This window comes from Heterodontus francisci, chromosome 3 (genome assembly GCF_036365525.1).
Source record: "Heterodontus francisci isolate sHetFra1 chromosome 3, sHetFra1.hap1, whole genome shotgun sequence".
Classification (NCBI taxonomy): Eukaryota; Metazoa; Chordata; class Chondrichthyes; order Heterodontiformes; family Heterodontidae; genus Heterodontus; species Heterodontus francisci.
In genome coordinates this window covers 148,891,399-148,913,782 of record NC_090373.1, presented here as the reverse complement: position 1 = coordinate 148,913,782, position 22,384 = coordinate 148,891,399, and the positions used below count along the sequence as shown (strand labels likewise).

Below are 22,384 nucleotides of genomic sequence, written 5' to 3'. Positions count from 1 at the left end.
TGCTGTAATATAGCTGTTAAAAACCCCTGAAAAAGATTATATCTTAAAGTTTAGCTGGATTTTTCACAGCTGCTAAGTCATAGCTACTGCTGACCAACTTCTCTGGCCCTGGACAACTAATTCTATATATGCATAATGTCAATTTTTTCCATTTTGATTTTTAAAAATTAATTCTAAACCAAAAAAAGCAATTATATGACATTTCAGCTTTAAATATGTATGTCCCAATCTTTATTTTGTCCCAATCTTTATTTTGTTCGCTGTAAAATTTCTAAAAGGTGAAGGATAATCTCTGCATTTTACTTCCCGATTTGCTGTCTATCAGAAGACTTTGTTACTTATTCTGCTTGATGACATCACTGTTGCTGGATGCCTGGGGCCAGGAAGCAAGGCCAAGCAGCAGTGGGGTCCAGGAGCCAGAAAGCGAAGCCAGGGAGCGGCAGGGACAGGGGCCAGTAAGGGAGGCAGAGAGCGGTGGGGGCCAGGATGAGGGGCCAGTAAGCGAGGCTGGGCAGTGGTAGGAGCCAGAGGCCAGTAAGGGAAGCTGGGAAGTAGCAGGGGCCGGGGACCATGAAGCAAGGCCGGGGTGTGGCAGGGGCCAGTTAAGGGAAGCCAGGGAGCAGTGGGGGCCAGTAAGCAGAATCACAGAATCATTCTACTGCAGAAGGAGGCCATTTGGCCCATCATGTCCACACTGGCTCTCTGAAAGAGCAATTCTCTCATTTCCATTCCCCCGCTTTCTCCCCATAACCCTGCACATTCTTCCTTTTCATATAACTGTCTAATTCCCTTTTGAATGCTTCAATTGAACCTGCCTCCACCAAGTTCTCAGGCAGCGCATTCCAGATCTTAACCACTCGCTGCGTGAAAAAGTTTTTCCTCATGTCACTTTTGCTTTTCTTACCAAATACTTTAAATCTGCGCCCTCTCATTCTCGATCCTTTCACGAGTGGGAACAATTTCTCTCTATCTACTCTGTCCAGACCCCTCATGATTTTGAATACCTCTATCAAATCACCGCTCAGCCTTCTTTTCTCCAAGGAAAACAGTCCTAACTTCTCCAATCTATCTTCATAACTGAAATTCCTCATCCCTGGAACCACTCGTGAATCTTTTCTGCAAGGCCAGGAGAGGGGGGGGGGGGGGCAGTGATGGGGACCAGAGGCCAGTGGGGAGGCGGTGTGGGCCTGTGAGGAAGAGTGGAGAGGGGCAGAGCCAATCAGAAAATGCAGACAGACAGAAACTGTGAATTATTATAGATTGGCTGCATTTAACCTCAGTCTCTATATGATATTACATTGATTAAATTTTACCTCAAACTGCATCGATTTTGTATTATAGACTCACGAGTGTGTACCAAACTCACCTCTCACTGTACATGTGAAAACCTTGAACATATCCGCTGTAGACCTGATCTCTCAGTTGGAGCCAAATCTAAACAGCAAAAAAAGTTTTGATTTGCACCTCAGTCTCTCTCTATTTTATATTATATTTCACCTCAGTATCTATTTCAAATTACATTTCACCTCAATCTCTCTCAATTTTACATTACACTGATCATATCTAACCTCAGTCTCTATTTTTTTTAATTTCTGCGAAGTCAAACTAGTTTTATCCCAATCTGCCTGCAAAACTTTGTAGTACCAATTAGCATAGTCTCCTTCCCACACACTTCCGCAGCACAAAGCACTGTCCAGCAAGGGTGTGTCTTTCCCATTCACCATCGATCAAAAACTGTCACTTAACACACCCCGTACTTCTGTGTAACAGCCCCGACAATAAATTTTTTCTACAGCATCTGTGGAAGAGTCTGTCACTCTAGTATTGACCTTTATAGCCACTCCAGGCGCTACTCCACAAACCACTGACCACCTCCAGGCGCTTATACATCGTCTCCCGAGACAAGGAGGCCAAAGAGAAGAGAACTTTAATGTTATATCAAAGTGGTACAATATGCAATCAACCAACTGTTAACCCACAGGTGCAAAGCTTCACTGGACCTTACAAAACACTCCACAAACCAAGATCTACAAACCCAACAGAAGTTATCCTATTTTTAAAACGAGTCTCCCTCTGCAATCCCTATATCACATTGATTAAATTTTACCTCAGTCTCTTTCAATTTTATATTAAAGTCTCGTAAATGCATACTAAACTCACCTTTCACTGTACGTGTGAAACCCTTGAACATAACCCCGATGGACCCGATCTCTCAATAGGAGCCAAATCGAAATGACAAGAGGGGTTTTCATTTGCATAGCTCACCTCCCTCGCAATGCAAAACAGGGCTGTTAAATTTTCTGCGATGTGCTGCCCACCAATCAGAAAAGTGTGGATAGACAGAAACTATGCATTATTATAAAGGATTCCATGGGCCACTGTGTTCCCTGCAGGATAAGTTTAATTTCCCATTTAATATTAAATTGGTGATTGTTTCCTTACATTACAATAGTGCCTGCACTTCAAAAGTAATTTTTTTTTTATTATTCATTCATGGGATGCGGGCATCGCTGGCCAAGCCAGCATTTATTGCCCATCCCTAACTACCCTTGAGGTGGTGGTGGGGAGCTGCATCCTTGAACCGCTGCAGTCTATGGGAGGTAGGTACACCCACAGTGCTGTTAGGAAGGGAGTTCCAGGATTTTGACCCAGTGCCAGTGAAGGAACGGCGAAATAGTTCCAAGTCAGGATGGTGTGTGACTTGGAGGGGAGCTTGCAGGTGGTGGTGTTCCCATACATTTGCAGCCCTTGTCCTTCTAGTTGGTGGAGGTTGCGGGTTTGGAAGGTGCTGTCCAAGGAGCCTTGGTGCATTGCTGCAGTGCATCTTGTAGGCGGTACACACTGCTGCCACTGTGCGTCAGTGGTGGAGGGAGTGAATGTTTGTAGATGGGGTGCCAATCAAGCGGGCTGCTTTGTCCTGGATGTGTCGAGCTTCTTGAGTGTTGTTGGAGCTGCACCCATCCAGGCAAGTGGAGAGTATTCCATCACATTCCTGACTTGTGCCTTGTAGATGGTGGACAGGCTTTGGGGAGTCAGGCGGTGAGTTACTCGCCACAGGATTCCTAGCCTCTGACCTGCTCTTGTAGCCACAGTATTTATATGGCTACTCCAGTTCAGTTTCTGGTCAATGGTAGCTCTTAGAATGTTGATAGTGGGGGATTCAGCGATGGTAATGCCGTTGAATGTCAAGGGGAGATGGTTAGATTCTCTCTTGTTGGAGATGGTCATTGCCTGGCACTTGTGTGGCACGAATGATACTTGCCACTTATCAGCCCAAGCCTGGATAGTGTGCAGGTCTTGCTGCATTTCTACACGGACTGCTTCAGTATCTGAGGTGTCACGAATGGTGCTGAACATTGTGCAATCATCAGCGAATATCCCCACTTCTGATCTTATGATCGAGGGAAGGTCATTGTTAAAGCAGTTGAAGATGGTTGGGTGTAAGACACTACCCTGAGGAACTCCTGCAGTGATGTCCTGGAGCTCAGATGATTGACCTCTAACAACCACAACCATCTTTCTTTGCGCTAGATATGACTCCAACCAGCAGAGAGTTTTACCCGATTCCCATTGACTTCAGCTTTGCTAGGGCTGCTTGATGCCATACTCAGTCAAATGCTGCCTTGATGTCAAGGGCAGTCACTCTCACCTCCTCGAGTTCAGCATTTTCATCCATGTTTGAACCAAGACCGTAACGAGGTCAGGAGCCGAGTGGCCCTGGAAGAACCCAAACTGAGCGTCACTGATCTGGCTATTGCTAAGCAAGGGCCGCTTGCTCGCACTGTTGACGACATCTTCCATCACTTTACGGATGATTGAGAGTAGACTGATGGGGCAGTAAATGGCTGGGTTGGACTTGTCCTGTTTTTTGTGTACAGGACAAACCTGTGCAATTTTACGCATTGCCGGGTAGATGCCAATGTTGTAGCTGTACTGGAACTGTTTGGCTGGGGGCATAGCAAGTTCTGGAGCACAGGTCTTCAGTACTATTGCCGGAATATTGTCAGGGCGCATAGCCTTCGCAGAATCCAGTGCCTTCAGTCATTTCTTGATATCACGCAGAGTGAGTTGAATTGGTTGAAGACTGACATCTGTGATGCTGGGAACTTCAGGAGGAGGCCGTGATGGATCATCCACTCTGTACTTCTGGCTGAAAGTTGTTGCAAATGCTTCTGCCTCATCTTTTGCACTGATGTGCTGGACTCTCACATCATTGAGGATGTGAATATTTGTGGAGCCACCTCCTCCAGTTAGTTTTTTTCATTGTCTCCCACCATTCACGACTGGATGCGGCAGGACTGCAGAGCTTAGATCTGATCCATTGGTTATGGGATCACTTAGCTCTGTCTATCGCATGCTGCTTATGCTGTTTGGCACACAAGTAGTCCTGGGTGAACAGCATGTTACAGTTTTAAAAAATAATCACTGAAATTTGCCATGTTCTATGCCAAAGGAAATTTTCACTTCAAAAATATATTAGCAGTGATTTTACACTTAGTTAAGGACAAGCATACCCTTTTTATTTCTGCCACAAAGTGTCACCATCATGCACTCCCAAGCCAGGTAAAGCATCAAAGAGTAAAGTTCTTTTATAAGCTGAAGCTCCTTGCACTCTGCCTGAACATTGACCTGGATTTTGTGGTCAACTGCAAAGAAACCAGACTTGCCACTAAACTAGAAGAAAGTTGCCCACAGAGATTTAGCAAGCTCCAGAGTGTCGATTTCCCCTATTCTGATATCAGTTTCACTCTGGGGCCATCTACAGCATCACGGACATTATCAAACAGGCTGAGCAGCCAATCAGACTGAAGAATTGTCACAGTAAGAAAACAAAGTGAAAAGCACAGATTGTAATTCACTTCTTAATCATTTTATAGAAAGCAAAACAACAACAACTGGGACATATACCTGGGATTAAGTTGGAAGCTGAAATGTCAAATTAAAAAAAAATCTTAAAATCATGAAATGTTTTTCATGGACTGGAGGGAATGGCAGGCACCCCACACTTACTAAAAAAACTGCTTTTCAGCGCCAGAGAGGTTGTTCAGCAGTAATTATGACTTTGTATGCCCTTAAAAACACATTTACATCTTATTCAACAAGACTTAACATTTTCAATGGTTTGCACAGCGAGAACAGTATGTAAAAAGTTGAAATTCACACCAATGCACTGATTCTGTATCGATTACAGCTGCAAAGCCTGCAATAGCACAACTGTGGAGCAGCAGGATATCACTGACAACAACTTCCACATTTCCGTACTTAACTGTGTTTTTGTAGACGCCAGACGATGCTATCAGTTTTACACAGTAATAACACTGAGCACTGATAGTTTCACTGTCTTTACAATCACCGATTTAGGGCCAATATGTTTTAACCCAGCCTCAGAAGAGCATATAATTCTGCAACAGTGTGACATTTCCATTTAAGTCACTTGTTAATCTTATGCTGGTGAACAAGATTACTAATTTCGCAGTAGTTTGGGACTGTGAATTCACGCCCACAAGAAACCAGGTTGAGACTAACCACAAACCCACTTTGGTTTTAACTTTTTCCTGTAGGACAGAGAGAGAAGGCATTCATCCAGGTTATCTAAGGATTCAAAGCAAGTCTCAGAGGTAAATTTGATAATGTTCTAATATACTACCAAACTGCTCCCCATGCCCACCCCGACATGCACTTCATAACTATTCAAATGAAAGTTCCTAATTACAGTATGCATGCAATTTACTGCTAATATCAAAATCGTGGATCATACAACCAAACCACGAGAAATCACCTCAAGTAAATTAATGTTAAACTCAAATATCTTTAATGGAAACAGCAAAAAATACCTCTTTCAAGAATTGCTCAAACTGTTCCTCTATCTCCTCCTTGGTGAGTTTATGACTCATGATTTCAATGTGTTACAAACTGATTCTTCAGAACAGAACTCTAGAATAAAAACACAGGATATCCAAGAAAGCATTCAGTACATTTTAGGAAAGGATTGTGAAGCAGCAAACTGGTTGATCTCAACTTCTGCCCTGACCCTCTTACACATTTATACCCTAGCCCAACCTACAAAACATTCAGCTTAAATATGTTGAGGTAGTTTTCTGTGAATATGGCACACAACTAGCTTAGCCATTCATCACCGGATCCGGCTGGGTCACAGCAGGTACTAGCACGCCTTGGTCTCCCGTCAAAACCACCCATACACCAGGATGTTGTCATCCTGGTCATCAAAAATCTCCATTCCCAATGACTGCTTTCTACTACCCTTCTCCCTGCCCCTAAAGCCCTCAACTCCAAGTGCAAGGAGCTTGTGAACTTCTTTATCACCAAAATTGAGAATATTCATTCAGCTGTCTCCATTTCCTCCGTCATTTTGCCCAACAGACAACTCACCACCTCCCCCAGCTCCAACACTGAAACTTCCTCTCGTATACTTTTCCTTGAACTCATCTGGTCAATGAAAATATCTCCTCCTCTCATTTACACTAAACCGCTGTCCACTCAACTTACCTTTCTAAATGCCATGCCAGCTGACACTGTAAATGTTGCCCTCTCCTCAGGAACTGTCATCCATCATTAACCACCCCCCAAGCATCAGAAAACCTACTCTCAATCCCTTTGTCCTTGAAAACTGCATTCCTACCTTCAGCCTCCCTTGACCTTCCAAAGTCCTTCTTCGTTTTTGTGTCTTAAATACACAGCTGTCTTTCTCACAATTCCTTCTTTGAATCTCTCTAATAGGATTTCCACAACATTGAACAGGCTTAAATTAAACTCTTTGTAACTGGTGCATTATCTCTCCTCATCCTATTCAACCTCTCTGCGGCATCTCATGGAGGCAAATGGTGTGTTTGACCAACACCTCTCCTCCATTGCCCAGCTCAGTGGGACTGCCCTTGGTACCTTCAATGACTGAAGCGCTGAACCTATTACTTCGCCATCACTTCCACTCAGTCACATCACCTGCAACTGTCTGTTACAATCAATCTGCTACTGCAATCCTCATCCATGCTTTTGTCACCTCCAGGCACAACTACTCCAATGTTCTTCTCGCCGGACTCCCACCATCCAGAAACTTCAGCTCATCCAAAACTCTGCTATCAATATCCCAACCCATATCAATTCACAATCATTTATCACCTGCACCCCTTCCCCTGTTCCACACCTCAAGTCCTTGCTGACCTACATTGGATCCCAGTCCCCCAACATCTCAAATTTAAGATCAATCTATGGCTTCCCTTACCTTCATACATCCAATCTCCTGCAGCCATACAAATTTTCCCTGCCCTAGAACTCTTTGTTAATCTGACCAGCCTCTTGTGCAACCCCACTTCTCTTTGCCCCATCCATGGCCTCCTAAAAACCAAATCCCTCTTTTTTTGGTTTATTGTCTGTTTTCTCCTCATCTGTCTGTGAATATAGGAACAAAGGAAGAGGAGCAGGTCACTCCATCATTCAAATATATTGAGGCAAATCTGTACTTCAACACCATTTATCCACCTTTGTTACATACACAGAATATTTTTCTATATTAAAAGATGCTATAAAAACACATTGTTTATAGTAATGAAAGCCGACAGCATGCACCAACAATTTGATGCATGACATCATAGAATCATAGAACGGTTACAGCACAGGAGGCCATTCAGCCTGTCGGGTCCATGCCGGCTTTCTGCAAGAGAAACTTACCTAGTTCCACTCCTCTGCCTTTTCCCCACAGCCCTGCAATTCTTTCTCTTCAGATAATTATCCAATCTGCTTTTGAAGACCTTGATTGAATCTTCCTCCACCACACTCTCAGACAGTGCATTCCAGATCCGAACCACTCATTGCGTTAAAATGTTTTTCCTCATGTCGCCATTGCTTCTTTTGATAATCACCTTAAATCAGCGTCCTCTGGTTCTCGATCCTACTACCAATGGGAACAGTTTCTCCCCATCTATTCTGTCCAGACCCCTCATGATTCTGAACACGTATATCAAATCTCCTCTCAACCTTCTCTTCTCCAAGGAGAATAGTTCCAGCTTCTCCAATCTATCCACGTACCTGACGTTCCTCATCCCTGGAACCATCCTCGTGAATCAGTGGCACAGTGGTTAGCACCGCAGCCTCACAGCTCCAGCGGCCCGGGTTCAGTTCTGGGTGCTGCCTGTGCGGAGTTTGCAAGTTCTCCCTGTGACTGCTTGGGTTTCCGCCGGGTGCTCCGGTTTCCTCCCACAGCCAAAGACTTGCAGGTTGATAGGTAAATTGGCCATTGTAAATTGCCCCGAGTGTAGGTAGGTGGTAGGAGAATGGTGGGGATGTAGTAGGGAATATGGGATTAATGTAGGATTAGTATAAATGGGTGGTTGTTGGTCGGCACAGGCTCGGTGGGCCGAAGGGCCTGTTTCAGTGCTGTATCTCTAAATAAGTAAATAAATCATTTCCTCTATAATGCCTTCACATCCTTCCTAAAGTGTAGTGCCCAGAATTGGACACAATACTCTAGCTGAAGCCAAACAAATGTTTTTATACAGGCTTATCAAAAATTGCTTGCTTTTGGACTCTATGCTCCTATTTATAAAGCCCAGGATCCCATATGCTTTCTTAACTACTTTCTCAACCTGCCCTGCCACCTTCAGTGATTTGTTCACTCCCAGGTCCCTCTGCTCCTGCATCCCCTTTAGAATCTTACCCTTTATTTCATATTGTCTCTCCTCATTTTTCCAACCAAAATGAATCCACACATTTTTTTTCGTTCATGGGATGTGGGCGTCACTGGCAAGGCCAGCATTTATTGCCCATCCCTAACTGCCCTTGAGAAGGTGATGAGCTGCCTTCTTGAACCACTGCAGTCCTTTGGGTGTAGGTACACCCACAATGCTGTTAGGAAGGGAGTTCTAGGATTTTGACCCGGCGACAAAGAATGAACAGCGATTTAGTTCCAAGTTGGGATGGTGTGTGGTTTGGAGGGGAACTTGCAGATGGTGGCATTCCCCTGCAGCCGCACTTCTCTGCATTAAATTTCATCTGCCACTTGCCCACCTAGCCAGCCTATGTCCTTTTGAAGTTGATCACTATCCTCCTCAGCTCACAGTTTTGTGTGATCAGCAAATGTTGCAATTGTGCCTTGTATACCCAAATCTAGGTCATTAATACCTTCTTCTTCTTTGGCCTCCTTGTCTCGAGAGACAATGGGTAAGCGCCTGGAGGTGGTCAGTGGTTTGTGAAGCAGCGCCTGGAGTGGCTATAAAGGTCAATTCTAGAGTGACAGGCTCTTCCACAGGTGCTGCAGATAAAATTGTTTGTTGGAGCTGTTACACAGTTGGCTCTCCCCTTGCGCTTCTGTCTTTTTTCCTGCCAACTGCTAAGTCTCTTCGACTCGCCACTCTTTAACCCCGCCTTTATGGCTGCCCGCCAGCTCTGGCGATCACCGGCAACTGACTCCCACGACTTGTGATCAATGTCACAGGACATCATGTCGCATTTGCAGACGTCTTTAAAGCGGAGACATGGACGGCCGGTGGGTCTGATACCAGTGGCGAACTCGCCGTACAATGTGTCTTTGGGCATCCTGCCATCTTCCATGCGGCTCACATGGCCAAGCCATCTCAAGCGCCGCTGACTCAGTAGTGTGTATAAGCTGCGGATGTTGGCCGCCTCGAGGACTTCTGTGTTGGAGATACGGTCCTGCCACCTGATGCCAAGGATTCTCCGGAGGCAGCGAAGATGGAATGAATTGAGACGTCGCTCTTGGCTGACATACGTTGTCCAGGCCTCGCTGCCGTAGAGCAAGGTACCGAGGACACAGGCTTGATACACTCGGACTTTTGTGTTCCGTGTCAGTGCGCCATTTTCCCACACTCTCTTGGCCAGTCTGGACATAGCAGTGGAAACCTTTCCCATGCGCTTGTTGATTTCTGCCTCGAGAGACAGGTTACTGGTGATAGTTGAGCCTAGGTAAGTGAACTTTTGAACCACTTCCAGAGCGTGGTCGCCGATATTGATGGATGGAGCATTTCTGACGTCCTGTCCAATGATGTTCGTTTTCTTGAGGCTGATGGTTAGGCCAAATTCGTTGCAGGCATCCGCAAACCTGTCGATGAGACTCTGCAGACGCTCTTCAGTGTGGGATGTTAAAGCAGCATCGTCAGCAAAGAGGAGTTCCCTGATGAGGACTTTCCGTACTTTGGTCTTCGCTCTAAGACGGGCAAGGTTGAACAACCTACCCCCTGATCTTGTGTGGAGGAAAACTCCTTCTTCTGAAGACTTGAACGCATGTGAGAGCAGCAGCGAGAAGAAAATCCCAAACAGTGTGGGTGCGAGAACACAGCCCTGTTTCACACCACTCAGGATAGGAAAGGGGTCTGATGAGGTGCCGCGATGCTGAATTGTGCCTTTCATATAGTCATGGAATGAGGTGATGACACTTAGTAGCTTTGGTGGACATCCAATCTTTGCTAGTAGTCTGAAGAGACCACGTCTGCTGACGAGGTCAAAGGCTTTGGTGAGATCTATGAAAGCAACGTAGAGGGGCATCTGTTGTTCGCGGCATTTCTCCTGTATCTGACGAAGGGAGAACAGCATGTCAATGGTCGATCTCTCTACACGAAAGCCACACTGTGCCTCAGGGTAGACGCGCTCGGCCAGCTTCTGGAGCCTGTTTAAAGCGACTCGAGTAAGGACTTTCCCCACTATGCTGAGCAGGGAGATTCCACGGTAGTTGTTGCAGTTACTGCGGTCACCTTTGTTTTTAATAGAGGGTGATGATATTGGCATCGCGCAGGTCCTGTGGTACTGCTCCCTCGTCCCAAAACAGGCAAAGCAGTCCATAGAGTGCTGAGAGTATAGCAGGCTTGGCACTCTTGATTATTTCAGGGGTAATGCCGTCCTTCCCAGGGGCTTTTCCGCTGGCTAGAGAATCAATGGCATCACTGAATTTCGATTTTGTTGGCTGTACGTCCAGCTCATCCATGACTGGCAGAGACTGGGCTGCATTGAGGCCGGTCTTAGTGACAACATTCTCCCTGGAGTACAGGTTCCAGCTCTTCAAAATGAGATTGAAACCAATCTGTATTTCTCTTCACACGTTTGCCATAGGTGGTCAAAGCTGATTCATAGAAGGCGTCTCTGATGTGGGCCCACTTGGTCTCAGCATCCCCTGTGGGATCATCAAGAACAGCAGGGGGCCTTGGGAAACCCCGCTATATAGCTTCCTCCAGTCCGAAAATCCATTATTACTCTGTTTCCGGTCACTCAGACAATTTCATATTCATGTTGCCACTGTCCCTTTTATTCCATGAGCTCTATTTTGCTGACAAGCCTGTTATGTGGCACTTCATCAAATGCCTTTTGGAAGTCCATGTGCACCAAATCAACCGCATTACCCTCAATGACCCTCTCTGTTGCCTCATCAAAAAACTAAGCAAGTTAGTTAAACACTATCTGCCCTTAGCAAATCCGTGCTGGCTTTCCTTAATTAATATCACGCTGTATCTCTCTTTGACTCTATTTGCCCAAGTGGCTCTTAATTTTGTCCCGAATTATCGCTTTTAAAAGCTTTCTCACCATGGAGGTTAGACTGACTGGTCTGTAGTTGCTGGACTTATCCTTACACGTTTTTGAACAAGGGTGTAACATTTGCAATTCTTCAGTCCTCTAGCACCACCACTGTAGGAATGAGGCTTGGAAGATTATGGCCAATGCCTTCGCAATTTTTACCCTTACTTCTCTCAGTATCCTTGGATCCATCTCATCCAGTCCTAGTGGCTTATCAACTTTAAGTACAGCCAGCCTACCCAGTACCTCCTCTATCAATTTTTAGCCCATCCAGTGGCTCAACTACCTCCTCTTGACTTTGATTGCATCTCCTTCCTTGGTAAAGACAGATGCAAAGTACTCATTTAGTACCTCAGCCATATCCTCTGCCTGCATGCTTAAATCTCCTTTTAGGTCCCTAATCAACCCCACTCCTCCTTTTACTATTTATATGCCTATAGAATATTTTTGGGTTCACTTTTATGTTAGCTGCCAGTCTCTTGCTTCTCTTATTTGCTATTTCACTTCCCCTCTGAACCTTCTACATTCAGCCTGGTTCCCAATTGTATTATCCACCTGACAGGTCATATGCATCCTTTTTCTGCTTCATCTTACTCGTTGGCTGGAATTTTAGGTGGTACAGGAAGCCCCGCTCACTGGCCAAAAAGTCAGGGGTGAATTCGCCTCCATGGGGCCTGGGGAGCATAAAATCCTGGCGTGGCTCCCCAGGCCCCATGGACTTAAGTGGGACTTCCATCTCTCTGAGGCAGGAAGTCTCACCTCCAAGAGCTGTCGGCCAATCAGTGGGCCGGCAACTCTCAGTCCCGATAGCGTCACCAATAGCGCTGGCCACTGCTGAGACTGCACCCGGCCAACAGCACGATCGTGGACATCGGCCCCAGAAGAGGGGTACATTTTGGGGCCTCACCAGGATCAATTGGCCAAGCAAGACAAGGGTTGGGGGGTGTGTTGGTTGGGAGGTGAACTTTCTTTCAGTGGGGGCAGTTGGGGCTCCTTCCATGGGGCACAGGGTGCCCGATCAGAGGGCCGCCATCCTCCCTGAGCACCAAAGAGGCCACCAGATAATGGGGCCTAAGGCGGGAGGAGGCCCTTAAGTGGCAGTTAATTGGGCACTTAAGGGTCTTGATTGACCTGGGGCAGGCAGGCCATTTCTCACTGCCGCCGCCCCTAGTAAAATAGTGGCGCAGGCAGGAAGGAGTCAGGAACGGCCACATCTCCCACCCAATTTTACGACCCCCCACCACCAGCCCGCTCCTGTGGGGGAAGCATAAAATTGCAGCCACTATCTCTTTTGATATCCCAGGAGCTCTGGTTTGTTTGCCTTACCTTTTAGATTAGATTAGAGATACAGCACTGAAACAGGCCCTTCGGCCCACTGAGTCTGTGCCGAACATCAACCACCCATTTATACTAATCCTACACTAATCCCATATTCCTACCAAACATCCCCACCTGTCCCTACATTTCCCTACCACCTACCTACACTAGTGACAATTTATAATGGCCAATTTACCTATCAACCTGCAAGTCTTTTGGCTTGTGGGAGGAAACCGGAGCACCCGGAGAAAACCCACGCAGACACAGGGAGAACTTGCAAACTCCGCACAGGCAGTACCCGGAGTCGAACCCGGGCCCCTGGAGCTGTGAGGCTGCGGTGCTAACCACTGCGCCACTTTTCTGATTCATTATAAAGGAACTCACTCCTTGTAACATTACAGTTGCATTACCCTGCATAAGATCATTTATACAGATGCAGCAGTTACCATTTGATTGATCAAAATTAAACTGTACTGCAAAACAGTATATTAAATTTCCCCCTCACTTCCTGGATGTGCACTCAAGCTCAACATTATAGCAGATAATCTTCGTGTTCTATTTGATTCCAGTCTGAGCTTCCAATCCCACATCCAGTCCAACAATAAAACAGCACCTTCCAAATATCACGCATATCTGTTCTGATGAAAGAACACAGACCTGAAACATTAACTCTGCTTCTCTCACCACAGATGCTGCCTGACCTGCTGAGTATTTCCAGCACTTTTTGTTTTTATTTCAGATTTCCAGCATCTGCAGTATTTTGCTTTTATCACCTATATCTGCCCGACCTTACATCCACTATCATCTCATTCACCCCATCAAACTTCCAGACTCAGCTTTTCTCATTACTGTACCCGCCTCATTGCCCTCCTGAGCTCCATCTCCTCCAGGGCCATTTAGTCCCCTAAGACAATCCTTGCCAATTCCCAGTGCCTCCCTGTCCTTTAGTGTGCTGATTTCAGAATTCTCAACTTCACTCATTCCTACATCTCTGCCTGCGTTCTCCACTCTTTCAAGTCTGGATTACTGCACATTCCTTCCTGCCTCCATCCCTCATACTAATCAGTAGCAAAGCCTTCATACAGTCAGAGTCCTTACGGCACAGAAGGAGACCATTTGGCCCATCAGGTCCATGCTAGCTCTCTGAAGAGCAATTCAATCAGTCCCATTCCCCCTCTCTTTACCACTTAGCCGTACAATTTTATTTCCTTCAAGTGCTCACTAATTTCCTTTTAAAATCATTCATCATCTCCACTTCCACCACCTCTCAGTTCAGGTCATTACCACTTGCTGCGTAAAAAAGTTCTTCCTCAGATCCCCACTATACCTCTTGCCTAAAATCTTAAATCTATGTCCCCTAGTCCTTGTACAATCAGCTTGATGGGAACAGCTTTCTTTGTCTAACTTAGGTAAATCTGTCATACAAACACACGAATTAGAAGTAGGCCATTCAGCCCCTCTAGCCTGCTCCGCCATTCAAGAAGATCATGGCCGATCAGTTTGTGTCTCAAATTCCACACTCCCATCTACCCCTTTGATTCCCTTGCCTAACAAGAATCTATCTAACCCTGCCTTAAAATTATTCAATGACCCCACCTCCACCATTTCTGAGGCAGAGAGTTCCAAAGTCGCACAACCCTCAGAGACAAAATTTCTCCTCATTTCCGTCCTAAAAGGGTGACCCCTAATTTTAAAACAGTGCTCCCTAGTTCTAGACTCATCCACAAGAGGAAACATCCTTTCCACATCCACCTTCTCAAGACTATTCAGAATCTTATATACTTCAATCAAGTCTCCCCTCACTCTTCTAAACTCCAGTGAAAACAAGCCTAGTCTATCCAACCTTTCCTCATAAGACAAAATGCTCATTCCAGATATCAATCGAGTAAATCACCTCTGAACCACCTTCAACACAGTCACATCCTTCCTTAAATAAGGAGACCAAAACTGCCCACAGTATTCGAGATGTGGTCTCACCAATGCCCTGTATAACTGAAGCAGGGAGGTTATGCTGAACCTTTATAAAGCTCTGGTTCGTCCACAATGAGAGTACTGGGTCCAGTTCTGGTCTAATTTTATTTTCAATTCCTCTCATAATAAAGGATAGCATTCCATTAGCCTTCTTTATTACGTGCTGTACCTGCACACTAGCTTTTTGTGACTCATGCACCTCAGAGTTCTGCAATCATTCTCCATTTAAGTAATACTCTGCTTTTTTATTCTTCCTGCCAAAGTGAACAACTTCACATTTTCCCACATTCAGATCTTTGCCCACTCACTCAACCTACCTATATCTGTCTGCAAGCTCCTTATGTCCTCTTCACAACATACTTTCCTACCTATTTATGTGTCATAGGAACGAGGAGCAGGTGTAGGCAATTCAGCCCCTCGAGCCTGCTCTGCCATTCAACATGATCAGGGCTGATCTCATCTCGGCCTCAACTCCACTTTCCTGCCCGTTCTCCGTAACCTTTCAACCCATTTCTAATTAAAAATTTGTCTATCTCCTCCTTAAATTTAATCAATGTCCCGGCATCCACTGCACTCTGGGGTACTGAATTCCACAGATTCACGACCCTCTGAGAGAAGTAATTTCTCCTCATCTCTGTTTTAAAGCTGCTACCCCTTATCCTAAAACTATGACCTCTCGTTCTAGATTGCCTCACAAGAGGAAACATCCTCTCTACGTCTTTGTCAATCCCCTTAACCATCTTATGTACCTCAATTAGATCTCCTCGCATTCTTCTAAACTCCAGAGAGTAAAGGCCTAAACTGCTCAATCTCTCTTCATAAGACAAGCCCCCTATCTCTGGAATCAATCTAGTGAACCTCCTCTGAACTGCCTCCAATGCAACTACATCCTTTCTCAAGTAAGGGAACCAAAACTGTACGCAATACTCCAGGTGCGATCTCACTAATGCCTTGTACAGTTGCAGCGATACATCCCTACTTTTATACTCTATTCCATTGGCAATAAATGCCAAAATTCCATTTGCCTTCCTTATCACCCGCTGTACCTGCAAACAAGTTTTCTGTGATTCATGCACGAGGACACCCAGATCCCTATGCATTGAAGCACTCTGAAGTCTCTCTCCATTTAGATAACAATTTGCCTTTCTATTCTTCTGACCAAAATGGACAACGTCACACTTATCCATGTTAAAATCCATCTGCCAAATTTTGGCCCATTTATCTAATCTATCCATAACCATTTGTAGATTTATTTCCTTATTGCAACTTACTGTCCCACCTATTTTAGTGTCATCTGCATTCCCCCTGCACCCTCTCCCCCCTTGCATCCTCTCCCACCCCCCCTCCCCCCTTGCATCCTCTCCCCCCCCCCCCCCCCCCGGGCAGAAAATCCAGGGCGGAACCCCTAAGGCAGTCATGTGTCACCTTTGGCATGTTTCCGGCAGTACCTGCAGCCATACCGGTGCCAAACGTTGCGCTCTGCACTCCTTTGAACTCTACTAGGAAGGCCGAGAGGGGGGTTTTGATGCTTGGGCAGCTCACAACCTCCATACATCTGCCCAGGCACGCGCCATGGAGAGGTCACCATAGTCACCTCACAGCGACCAAAATAACATGGAAAGCAGCAGTTACGGGTTATAAGTCCAGCTCAATTGGCGTGGGTTGCCTTTGTCGGTGGGAGAGGTCATCGCATCTCACTGGACAGCGACCGCCCGCCTCAAACCGGGCAGCCCTCGGTCAGAAAAGTTCTGTTCTGCCATAGTTCACCTGCTTCAATGGGTGCTTGGAGCTCAGGGTCATTGCCCGACAAGTGGACTGTAACACTGCACCAAACAGCACGACAAAAAAAGGAAAGAAGGCACCAGCCTTTCGTTTTGCAAGCTGGAATGTCAGAACTGTGTGTCCTGGCCTGTTGGAAGACCTTACACAAATCAACGACTCTCGCAAGACCGCCATCATTAACATCGAGCTCAGTGGACTCAATGCGGACATTGCAGCACTTCAGGCGACACGCCTCCTGCGAGCGGATCTCTAACAGAGCAAGACTACACCTTCTTCTGGCAGGGTAGGGATCCTGAAGAACCAAGACAGCATGGAGTGGGCTTCAACATCAGAAACTCTTTGCTCAGCATGATAGAGCCACCTTCAAATGGCTCAGAATGCATACTGTCCACCCGACTGCTCACTGCCTCTGGTCCAGTACATCTACTCAGCATCTACGTTCCAACACTCTGCTCCCCACCTGAAGTTAAAGACCAGTTCTACGAGGAACTCCATAATATCATTAGTAGCATCCCCAATACCGAACGTCTGTTCCTGCTGGGGGACTTTAATGCCAGGGTTGGGGCTGACCATGACTCATGGCCCTCCGGCATTGGAAGGATGAATGACAATGGACAGAGACTGCTGGAGTTGTGTACCTATCACAAACTCTGCATCACCAACTCATTCTTTCATACTAAACCCTGTCACCAGGTTTCATGGAGGCACCCAAGATCACGTTGTTGGCACCAGCTGGACCTCATCGTCACAAGGTGAGCCTCTATAAACAGTGTCCAAATCACACGCAGCTTCCACAGTGTGGACTGCGACACCGATCACTCCCTGGTGTGCAGCAAGGTTAGACTCAAACCAAAGAAGCTACATCACTCCAAGCAGAAAGGCCGCCCGTACATCAACACTAACAGAATTTCTTATTCACAGCTGTTACATAAGTTTCTAAAGTCACTTGAAAAAGCCCTTCAAAACACTCCTGCAGGGGATGCAGAGGCCAAGTGGGCCCGCATCAGAGACACCATCTATGACTCAGCAACGACCACCTTTGGCAAACGTGAGAAGCAGAATGCAGACTGGTTTCAATCTCACTTTGAAGAGCTGGAACCTGTCATAGCCACTAAGCGCACTGCACTGTTGAACTACAAGAAAGCCCCCAGCGAGTTAACATCCGTAGCACTTAAAGTAGCCAGAAGCGCTGCACAAAGAACAGCCAGGCGCTGTACAAATGACTACTGGCAACACATATGCAGTCATATTCTCCGACACCAAAGCATCAGAGGAATGTATTAAGAAAGCTTTTGGGCCAACCATCAGGAAGATTGCCCCCCTCAAGTCTAAATCAGGGGACACGATCAGGGCGGCACAGTGGCAGCCTCACAGCTCCAGCAACCCGGGTTCAATTCTGGGTACTGCCTGTGTCTGCATGGGTTTCCTCCGGGTGCTCCGGTCTCCTCCCACATGCCAAAAGACTTGCGGGTTGATAGGTAAATTGGCCATTATAAATTGCCCCTAGTATAGGTAGGTAGTAGGGAAATATAGGGACAGGTGGGGATGTGGTAGGAATATGGAATTAGTGTAGGATTAGTATAAATGGGTGGTTGATGGTCGGCACAGACTCGGTGGGCCAAAGGGCCTGTTTCAGTGCTGTATCTCTAACTAACTAACTAACCAACGCAAGGAAATGGACCGCTGGGTGGAGCACTACCTAGAACTGTAGTCCAGGGAAAATGTCACTGATGCCGCCCTCAATGCAGCCCAGTCTCTGCCAGTCATGGATGAGCTTTACGACCAGTCAACAAAATCAGAATTCAGTGATGCCATTGACTCTCTAGCCAATGGAAAAGCCCCTGGAAAGGACGGCATTACCCCTGAAATAATCAAGAGTGCCAAGCCTGCTATACTCTCAGCACTCCATGAACTGCTTTGCCTGTGCTGGGATGAGGGAGCAGTACCATAGGACATGCGTGATGCCAATATCATCACCCTCTATAAGAACAAGGGTGACTGCGGTGACTGCAACAACTACCGTGGAATCTCCCTGCTCAGCATAGTGGGGAAGTCTTCACTTGTGTCGTTTTAAACAGGCTCCAGAAGCTGGCTGAGCGTCTCTACCCTGAAGCACAGTGCGGCTTTCGAGCAGAGAGATCGACCATTGACATGCTGTTCTCCCTTTGCCAGCTACAGGAGAAATGCCACAAGCAACAGATGCCCACGTTGCTTTCATAGATCTCACCAAAGCCTTTGACCTTGTCAGCAGACGTGGTCTCTTCAGACTACTAGCAAAGATCGGATGTCCACCAAAGCTACTAACTATCATCACCTCATTCCATGACCATATGAAAGTCACAATTGCGCATAGCAGTGCCTCATCAGACCCCTTTCCTATCCTGAGTGGCGTGAAACAGGGCTGTGTTCTCGCACCTACACTGTTTGGGATCTTCTTCTCCCTGCTGCTCTCACATGCGTTCAAGTCTTCAGAAGAAGGAATTTTCCTCCACACAAGATCAGATGGCAGATTGTTCAACCTTGCCCGTCTTAGAGCGAAGACCAAAGTACGGAAGGTTCTCATCAGGGAACTCCTCTTTGCGGACAATGCTGTATTAACATCCCACACAGAAGAGTGTCTGCAGAGACTCATCGACAGGATTGCGGCTGCCTACAACAAATTTGGCTTAACCATCAGCCTCAAGAAAACGAACATCATGGGACAGGATGTCAGAAATGCTCCATCCATCAATATCGGCGACCACGTTCTGGAAGTGGTTCAAAAGTTCACCTACCTAGGCTCAACTATCACCAGTAACCTGTCTCTCGATGCAGAAATCAAAATGCGCATGGGAAAGGCGTCTGCTGCTATCTCCAGACTGGCCAAGAGGGTGTGGGAAAATGGCGCACTGACACACCTGGACTTTTGTGTTCCGTATCAAGCCTGCGTCCTCAGTACCTTGCTCTGCGGCAGTGAGGCCTGGACAACATATGTCAGTCAAGAGCGACTTGTCAATTCATTCCATCTTCACTGCCTCCGGAGAATCCTTGGCATCAGGTGGCCGGACCATATCGCCAACGCAGAAGTCCTCGAGGCGGCCAACATCCCCAGCATATACACCCCACTGAGCCAGAGGCGCTTGAGATGGCTTAGCCATGTGAGCCGCATGGAAGATGGCAGGATCCCCAAGGACGCATTGTACAGCGAGCTCGTCACTGGTATCAGACCCACCGGCCGTCCATGTCTCCGCTTTAAAAACGTCTGCAAACATGACATGAAGTCCTGTGACATTGACCACAAGTCGTGCCAGTGATCGCCAGAGCTGACGGACTGCCATAAAGGCGGGGCTAAAGAGTGGCACGTCGAAGAGACTTAGCATTTGGCAGGAAATAAGGCAGAAACGCAAGGGGAGAGCCAACTGTGCAACAGCCCCGACAACCAATTTTATCTGCAGTGCCTGTGGAAGAGTCTGTTACTCTAGAATTGGCCATTATAGCCATTCCAGGCACTACTTCACAAACCACTGACCACCTCTAGGCACTTACCCATTGTCTCTCGAGACAAGGAGGCCAAAGAAGAAGAAGACTGTGCCCCACTGTGGAACTACTGTTTGGGGACCTATAGATTACTCCCACCAGTGACTTCTTCCCCTTGCTAGTTCTTATTTCTACCCAGACTGATTCTACGCCTTGATCTCCAGTGCCTATATCGTTTCTCACTACAGCACTGATCGCTTCCTTCACTAACAAAGCTACACCACCTCCTTTTTCCTTTCTGTCTTTCCTTCCAAAATACCGAGTGCCCTTGGATATTCAATTCCCAAACCTGGTTTGCCTGCAACCACGTCTCAGTAATCGCCACTACATCATACCCATTCATCTCTATTTGCGCTGTTAACCCATTTATTTTATTCCGAATTCAGATACAAAGCCTTTAAGTTCGTTCTATTATTAAATTTCCCTACTCTTGTACGATTCCTTGGTGATGTTCACACATTCTGTCCCTTCCTTTTATTTTCTGGGAACCATCAGTCTCACCACTAACCTGCACTCCTACCTCCTCCTTTAACTTCCTATTTTTCCATGCAACTAAACCCTTCCCCCCCACTATTTAATTTAAAGCCCTGCTTAAAGTCATCTGCAAATCTAGCTACCATGTCATCGCTCCCCTCATCTAAGGCAGTGATATAAATTGTAAAAAGTTGAGGCCCCAGCACAGACCCCTGCGGGACTCCACTTGTCACATCCTGCCAATCAGAAAAGTCAGAATCTTGTACATCCCTATCAAATCACCCCTCAATCTCCTTGGTTGCAAGAACAACTCCAGCTTCTCCAACCTAACCTTGTAGCTAAAATCCCTCATCCGTGGGACCATTCCAGTAAATCTCCTCTGCACCCTCTCAAGGACCCTCACGACCTTCCTAAAATGCGATGACCAGGACTGGACCCAATACTCTCATATAATAAAAGCAAAATACTGTGGATGCTGGAAATCTGAAATAAAAACAAGAAATGCTGGAACCACTCAGCAGCTTTGGCAGCATCTGTGGAAAGAGAAGCGGAGTTAACGTTTTGGGTCAGTGACCCTTCATCGGAACTCCCAATACTCTCATTCTGGACTAACCAGAATTTTATAAAAGGTTCAGCATAACCTCCCTGCTTTTGCACTCAATACCTCTGTTTATGAAGTCCAAGATTCCATGTGCTTTACTAACCACTCTCGCAATATGCCCTTCAAATGACATACACACGAACTCCCAGTCCCTCTGTTCCTGCACACTCTGTAGAACTGTGCCATTTAGTCTACATTGCCTCTCACTATTCCTTCTCTCAAAATGTATCAATTCACATTTCTACCAGCCAGCTCAGACACTAGAACTCTCACTCCCTATACCGCTTCATCTTGTTGCATCTCTCTTACACATTGAAAAGCCTCTTAAACCTACCGCTTGAATTGGACCGTCAACCACCTCGCCAAACCGCATCCCAGTTGTGCTGGGCTCTGATGTCCAGCTGAAACATTTAGTTGTTAAATGCACCAACTACTCATTCATGGATGTAGAGTTTTAAGAGGTCCTGCAGGGCCCTCTTCCTGCACTTTCCCCCTTGTTATTCCACAGAATGCGACAAGCAACTACGAGCTTTACATGGCACCAAGCAACAATACTGAACGCTTCCTACCAGCCCAGCCTTCTGTCATTGGCTGACAGCCTCTGCCCGCGTCACAAACAAAGCCGATTTGTCGAAGGTTCGAAAGAGGCGGCGACGTGAATTGATTGACGGGAGCAGCCAGCCACTCAACATCCAGAGTTCTCCAGCACGCAGCCACTTTGTACCAATCGCCAAGAAGCGGGGGCGGGATTTTCCCGTTCTCAACTCCGAACCAGTAATCGCCTTGCCAGAACCCTTTTTTTTAAAGTAAAACCCAAAAGTCTTGAGTTTTCAGTCTCGCGGTAGAGTAAAAGAGGATTTTCTGCTTACCCTAATATCCGGCTTTCTGGGTTGAAAGCTGAGGACAACTCATAAGCAGCCGTTGGGAGTTCGTTCACGTTGCAAGGCAACAGGACGCCGCGAGCAGCAAACTGTTTGCCCAGGTGACGGACACCGCCAGGGGACAAATTCAGATAACTCGGGTGATTCAGTTCGAAACGGCGGCGCTGGAAGCAGGGAGTTGGGAAACGTCACAAAGGCATTTTTTCTGAATTGTGTCGTCATCTTTAGGCCCTACGCGGAACGTGTGGCACTGAGACAGAATTATAGAATGGTTACAGCCAAGAAGAAGGCCATTCAGCCCATCCTG

At 46.6% G+C, this 22,384-nt stretch overlaps 1 protein-coding gene across 1 annotated transcript in view; it reads right to left on the bottom strand.

The window, feature by feature from the left end:
- Positions 1-21,760, bottom strand: part of cep162 (centrosomal protein 162) — a 196,931-nt gene extending 175,171 nt beyond the window's left edge. Inside the window, exons 1-2 of the mRNA XM_068026864.1 lie at positions 21,531-21,760; positions 5,835-5,934 (exon numbers count right to left, since the gene is read on the bottom strand). Of these exons, the coding sequence (XP_067882965.1) occupies positions 5,835-5,894 (60 nt within the window). The 5' untranslated portion in view covers positions 5,895-5,934; positions 21,531-21,760. The remainder of the gene's footprint in view (positions 1-5,834; positions 5,935-21,530) is intronic.
- Positions 21,761-22,384: the final 624 nt, after the last annotated feature.